Raw genomic sequence first — 7,324 nt, 5'->3', positions numbered from 1 at the left:
AGACAGCTTTATATTTTACAGCATGAGAAATAGGTTAAAACTTTAAACAACTTTGCTTTATTATTTTAATAAAGATATTGATGACTTGCAAATTATCACAGGTCCATCTTTCTTATACCAAATAACTCAACAGTGACAGAAACATGATCTCCTCTAAGGTGACCTGAGCCTGGGAACAATACACTAGAAAACACGTGTCCCATTGAACTTCAATACATTACTGGTTATTTCTAGTTTGTAGAAGTCCAGAACAGTTCTTCCACGAGAAGTGACAATGTAGATAGAATTGCGTGATCCACACAGCACATGACATTTAACTTTGGAGTTATTTCATGCAGTAGATCTATGAAGGGTGAATTAATGTTCATTCTTCTTGCTATCACTGAGTAACTAATCCAAGAAAGCGTTTTGCCTTGTGCACCACTTTCTTCAACGCACTCTTGACTTCTTTGTTCCTGAGGCTGTAGATGACAGGGTTCAGCATCGGAATGATCATGGTGTAAAACACAGATGCAACTTTGTCTGTGTCCATGGAGTGACTGGAACTAGGCTGCAGGTACATGATGATGACAGTCCCGTAAAATAAGGAAACGGCAATGAGATGAGAGCCACAAGTAGACAGAGCCTTGTGGTGTCTCTCACCTGAGTGCATCTTCAGAATGGTGATAAATATGAACAGGTAGGAGATCAGAATAACAACAAGAGCAAAAAAGATATTGAAACTTGAGAAGAGAATAAAAAACAGCTCACTCACATGTTGATCAGAGCATGTCAGAGACATGACTGCTGGGATATCACAAAAGAAGTGATGGATCACATTGGAAATACAGAAAGGAAGTCTGAATGTATCTGCAGTTCGGAAAGAAGCAATCAGAAAACCAACAGTATAGCAACCTATGGTCAGAGAAATATACACGTTCTTCGTCATGATTGTGGCATAATGCAAGGGTCGGCACACAGCCACATATCGGTCATAAGCCATCGAGGCCAGAAGGTAACTTTCCACAGTGGCAAAGAGTGCAAAGAAGAACATCTGAGCAGCACAGCCACTAAAGGAGATGACATTGTGTTCTCTACACAGGCCAGTCAAAACCTTGGGAGTGACTGTTGAAGAGTAACAGAAGTCCACCAGAGACAGGTTACTGAGGAAAAAGTACATGGGGGTGTGGAGACGAGAGTCCAGCAGAATCAATGTGATCATGCCCAGGTTCCCAATGAGCGTGATGAGGTAGATAGCAGTGAAGATTACACAGAGTGGCACCTGCAGTTCAGGGGAGCTGGTTAGTCCCAGGAGGACGAATTCACTCACCTTTGTATTGTTCAACATTGTTGTAGAATCACAAGATGATCTACAGCAAGCAGAGACAAGGGGCAGCATGATTAGTAAAGTGTGATACAAAAATCAGAATGAATGGGCACTGTTTCTTTACTGCACTTTTCCGGATCTGAAGTATAGAGATCAAGTTAACATGCAACTAAAGTGAAGAATCTAATGGAACATATTTTTTACAAGCAAACTGAGTCAAAAAAAAGGGATAATAAGCTGTCCAATATCAGAGGCTAGGATAAAACTATATACATTTGCTTAATGTTCTCAACCAGCTGTTATTGTCCTTTAGTTATGAAGATAATAAACAGAATCAATCTTTGATGAAAATGAAAGTGATTGTCAACGTCAACATTATTCATTAATTTGAGCTGATATTAAATTTACGTTTAACAATTGTTATGATACCAGCAAACACAATCCAATTTTCATTGTAGAGTAACTTACAAGAAAATGCAATAGGATAAATGTATTATTACAAGCATGTTACATAAAAGCCAATCTTGGAAAAAACTATATAGTGTGTTGTAAAGTCTAAAACTTTAGGGAAAAGAACGCATTCATCTTGACCTCTGAATCCAACACTGTACTTCTTGGGTGGCTGATCACAAAGTAGCTACTCTAAAACTGCATATTTCAGGAAATGAAGTCTATTTAGGACCTAGTTCATGAGATTGTTGTGATTTAAGTCAGATTCATAAGGAACATTTAGTAAGTGTGAGAATTCCACACACAACAGTTCAGTGTTGACCACAGTACTCCTATTGAGCTAGAAAAAAAAATGCCCCTAGGTTGATACAGGAAAGATTTTTGGTAACACAAAGGGTTTAATGCCAAGTGAGTTTTGACATTTTCTTACACTTTATGTCTTTGCATTTCTTTGATTTCCCCTTATTTATTATTCTGATCTTTTTCTCTAAGTTAAATGTGTTTGGGTCATTCTATGAAAAAGACCAAATATTATTGCATTTTTGTTTCTTTCATTTCTTAACTTTCAAATGATGTTTTAGTTCATGGTGAAGTATTCCTCTCTTATGTCACATGTTCTCACTATCACTTTGGTCAACTTTTACATGGGGATCAGATTTTTAAAGGTAAAAATTGCTGCTTTGGGGGCACGTCACAATGGCTCAACTGGCAATAATCCCCTTGTCAGCACTGGAATCCCATAATGGGCACTCGGATACTGAGCTCCCCATCCAGCTCACTGCATGCGGCCTAAGAAGCATCAGAGGTTGGTCCAAAGCTTTGTGACCCTGCATCCACAGGGAAGACCAAGAAAAAGCTCTTGGATCATGGCTTGGATTAACAGCTCTGGCCATTGTGGCAATTTAGGAAGTGTTCCAACAGACAGAAGTTCTTTTCTCTGTCTCTCCTTCGCTTTGGAAATTCTGCCTTTCCAATAAAAATAAATATGTCTTTTTAAAAATTCACTGTCTTGGGATTTTTTTTTTAGTCCTCACATCTGTTTTTCAGGAAACAACAGTTTCACAACTTCTTTTTAATGTTGGATCCTTGGAGAGAAACTTACCTCCTGAGGAATACTACTGTTAATCTCCCTTTCCTGGTCCCACGTTTTGTCCTGACATGTCCGGATTTTATATTTTTATGTTTGTTAATACAACACTCACACTATAATATGAGCTATCATTTTTATTTTTAGTATCATTATGTTTGTTCTTTGGATTGCTCTGTAGATAACTCCTGATAACTGTACCACCTCAAAATTCTTATTCACTGTACACAGCTTCTTTCATCATGTAAGGCAAGGTAGCCATTGTTTCCAGGATTTAGAGCAGTCAACAGCCATTGTTAAGGTTGCAGTAGTCAATGAGAACACAATACAAAGTGAGTAAGTTATCATGAGTTAGAGATTGCTCTGAATGAGATCTACTCAGAGATTCCTTGGCCAGCTTAGCAATGGTGTCCAGGAATCAACAAAGGCTCATCAGGAGTATTAACTACTGAAGATCTAAATCTACAATGAAGATCTTCAATCAGATCTCCAAAATTCATTTCAGTTTAACATTTGCAAGCCAGTTTATATGCGTAAGATATATAAGAAATAATGGAGAGAGATAGATGATAGGTAGGTGATGGACAACAAATAGATAGGATGTAGGTAGCTAGGTAGATGGATTCATAGCGAGATAGCAGTAGATGGAGGGAGATAAAGTGATTAAGCCCACCTGCATATAAACATACAACCTCACAGACTGTCAAGATAATGGAGGGTTGGAGGGAATACATGCCTTCCTCGTATCCTTTTTCTAGCAAGAACAATTCTAGAAGAAAATCCACATTAAGTAATACTGAGGTCTATGCCTTTAATATCTTCAGTGTCAAATTTTCTAGATGAACAAGTAATCAGAATTGGAGATTAGAAAAAAAGTTTGTGAAAATGGAGTATGTATCTTAGAAGCTTCTTAACAATTCGCCTGATGTTTATGTTTTTGCATTTTTTGTTTTATTTTTGCATCCCATTTGTGAACTTGCCATTTACAATAAGTCACCATATAGCAATCAGAATGGATTTACCACCTCCAGAACCAGAACATAATATAGGCTGTGTGTGTGATACATTCTTATGGAGCCAGAAAGGTATGTTTTGGGATTTGAATGTTAGATTCATGGCAATGCTTTCAAGAAAATCATTGAAATAAGAAAATATGAGCTTAAAAACTGATCGAAGATTGAGACGCCTGATTTTTTCCTGTATAAATCACATGGCCACAACACACAGATACTGAATGTAGAATCTTACCTTGTTCCTTGAAAAGAAGGGAAAGGTATTCCTGAATTCTGAGTCTGAAATCATAAATTCATCCTTGGGAAAAGGTATGGATGCTCTTGTAGAAATTCTGTCTGAGGAACTTTTCAAAAGATTTCAAATTCCCAAAGAGTCAAAGTCAGAAAATGGCCATCAACCTGGAATTAAGAATCTTGAACTTGTTCTGTGCGTTGTGGACTTTTTTGCACACATGGAGGAGTTACTCAACTCCTTCCTAACATCCTGGTTTGTTCAAGAAGTTACATACCCCCAGCATCATAGAACTGTGCATGAGAAAATTCCATGAAGACGTTTCTATACAGTCTTTATTAAGGTGTTACCCCATCCGGACGAATCAAGGTAAATTTTATCCTAAGGTATTTTCATTGCCTATGATTACAGACTTACTGCAGATATTAAGCTTTTGGAAAATGCAGCATGGACCAGAAACAGAAGCATTTATTTACAAAAACAGTGAGCATAGAGGCTCTGAATAGATTATTCTGTCTTTAAAGTAATGTCATATGGAGTCATGAAGTCATCCCAGAGCCTAATTAATAAGGCCCAGGAGAATATTATGCAGACTTGGGATTCTCTAAGTACAGAGTTTCTGTGAGGGCAATTGTTTCTGCTCATCCCGCTTATCTAGGAAAGAAGCAATTGCATACATATAGAGATATTGTTTATTATGAGTAGTACATAGATTCGTTTTCAGCAGTTGTTGCTAAAGGCATAGTGGAGAGACCATACCTGTCCCATTCCAGACCACTGTAATAAATTGAATGTTGCAATAATAGCAATCAAATGATTTCGTTTTGCAGTGCATCCAGAAGTGATGTTTACATTGCATTTTAATCTGGTGTTGTATAAACAGCATCATGCATCAAATATACATAGCTTAATTAAAAGGTTTTATTGGTAAAAGATACAAAGGTCACTTGAACTTTCAATGAGCCACAATCTTCAATCTGGTGGGGGTTCTTGCTTCTATCTTGACAGATGTAGTCTGATCGAGAGGTTAGCTCCTTGTCATTAGGGAAGTCCCAACAAGTCCTTACTATAAGACAGAAATGAAGTTTGCCCCGTGGTTGATTCTTCTTTCCATAAAAGATTTCCTTGTGACATATGATGCCATCTGATGGTATTTTACTTAGAGAAGAACTTTCTCATTTCAAACCTTGCCACTGCTGTATCAGCTGAGTTTAAATAATATTCTTAGTCCTTTGATTTTATTTCCACAATATACAATTTTCACAGGGAGGGGATTATGTCTCAAGAAGCCATTTTTTTATCCATAAAGGTAACGCTTCATCTATCCAAGTATATTGTAAGATTGCACTAATTCAGTGACACCTTCATGCTCCTCCTACCATTCTAATTCTGATGCTGCCTCTACCAGATCTGCCAGATCTATATCCGATATTAAAGTCTTCACGTTCTTGGGGTCATCTGTGAAATATGAAATCAGCTTCTCCCAAACTGCTGATAAAAGTTGATAGTTTGTTCTCCCACAATTCTCAAAATTTCTAAGTGGCCTCTAGAATTTTCCTGATTTCAATGTATTTTTTGGAGGTTTATCAAAGGACTCAGAAGCTATTGCAGGTATTGATTTATGAGATGTTTTTATGTCATAGTGACTTGAAAGTCAAGATCAACTTTTGATTCCTGGGCTATTAGGATATGTACCATTAGTAGGCATGAGCATTAATCTCACTGTACTTTACCAGAGTTCATGTGTGACCAAGAACATAGTTAGCATACAACAATATTTAGTAGCAAATCTTTTTATGGGCAGTAGGTTTCAATTGTCACAAAGCATTCAACCAAACAAGTGCTGTAGAGAGATACTGTTATCAGACTCCTTTGTTCCATTTGCAGAAAAGGCAGAGTACAAGTAGTATAATCTTTCAGGGTCCTGGGATTTGGGGAATGGTAAGTAAACATTGGCTTCTGTTTAAAACAATCAGCTGAGGCGTGCCTGTGACATAGCAGGAGAAGCTTCTGCCTGTGATACCAGCATCCCATATTGTCGTTGGTTCCTGTCTTGGCTCTCCACTTCCAATCCAGTTCCTTGCTAATGCACCTGAAAAGGCACAGAAGGATGGCGCAGGTCTATAGGACCGTGTGTCATGTGGATGGCATAGAAGAATCTCAACTCTGCTGCGTACTGGCCCAGCTTCAGCTGTTGCAGCCATTTGTTTTACTTGCTTTTCAGAATATACAAAGCTTTTCCCTATGAAAAGCAAAGCTATTCTTCCTTACTGTTCTGTGTTCCCTGAAGTAGCTCTGTAAATTTGCTCCAAGAACGTATTCTTTGCATTCACTGTACATTGATGTTAGGTGAGGGATATCTTGTTTATACCTGCCTTTCCTTTTGACATTTCTCCTCACTATGCTTAACAATCTAGCTTTTGATTTAAAGTAAGGAATGCGTGATTTCTTTGTACTTAAGCACTGGAGAATACTGTACAGTTACTCAGTTGCCTTATTTCAAGACTATTGTGTCTCAGGGAATAAGAAAGCCTGACAAGAGTGAGAAAGATGAAGGAAGGTATGAAAAAATGAAAAAGCCAGAAAAAATTATCAGTAAAGTTTGTTGTCTTATAAGGGTGTTTTTTATAGTTTTACAAAGCAATCACAATAACAGCATAGAACACTGATCAGTGATCACCATAACTGATAGGAAAACAATGAAAAAGAATGAAATACTTAAAAGTTGCCGCAGTGTGACACAGAATATGGAGTGTTACATGCTGTTGGGAAAATGGTGCCTATAGGATTTTTCAGTGTGGGATTTCCATAAGCTTGCTTCATAAGAATATACTTTCTGTGGAGCACAGTGAAATTATTTTTATCAACACTTTTTCTCCCCCAATTTTGATGTCACAAGCATTAGGAAAATGTATATAATTACATGTGTTGTAAATATCATGTGTTTTAAATATTGACTTTGTTATGCTTTAATTTCCTCCTTTTCCTTATATTACTTTTCATAATTAGCATAAAATTGAAGCTACTGAATTTTTAAAATATTGGTGAACAGAATGCGTTCTCTTTCCTATATGTACAATCAACTGTTACATGTAGCACAGTCGTCAGAGAGCTGAAGATTGGAGGGTGTCTTAACACTAGTAAGTCCATGTGAAAATGTTATGCAGATGTGCACACAAACGTGCTTCTATTCTCATCTGAATTTCTCTTTCCTGGAAAGCACTGAGGGTGCTCTA

The 7,324-nt window shown here is 37.4% G+C and overlaps 1 protein-coding gene across 1 annotated transcript; it reads right to left on the bottom strand.

The window, feature by feature from the left end:
- Positions 1-379: 379 nt before the first annotated feature.
- LOC101523196 (olfactory receptor 5B17-like) lies at positions 380-1,327 on the bottom strand. The gene has a single exon (XM_004585499.2). The coding sequence runs from the start codon at positions 1,325-1,327 to the stop codon at positions 380-382; it is 948 nt and encodes a 315-aa protein (XP_004585556.2).
- Positions 1,328-7,324: the final 5,997 nt, after the last annotated feature.

This window comes from Ochotona princeps, chromosome 4 (genome assembly GCF_030435755.1).
Source record: "Ochotona princeps isolate mOchPri1 chromosome 4, mOchPri1.hap1, whole genome shotgun sequence".
Taxonomy (NCBI): Eukaryota; Metazoa; Chordata; class Mammalia; order Lagomorpha; family Ochotonidae; genus Ochotona; species Ochotona princeps.
Note: the sequence above shows the minus strand (reverse complement) of the source record. Positions and strands in the feature narration are given on the sequence as shown.

What these genes read in the sequence shown, in the direction of transcription:
- LOC101523196 (XM_004585499.2), bottom strand. Translation starts at nt 1,327, where the DNA reads ATGTTGAACAATACAAAGGTGAGTGAATTCGTCCTCCTGGGACTAACC.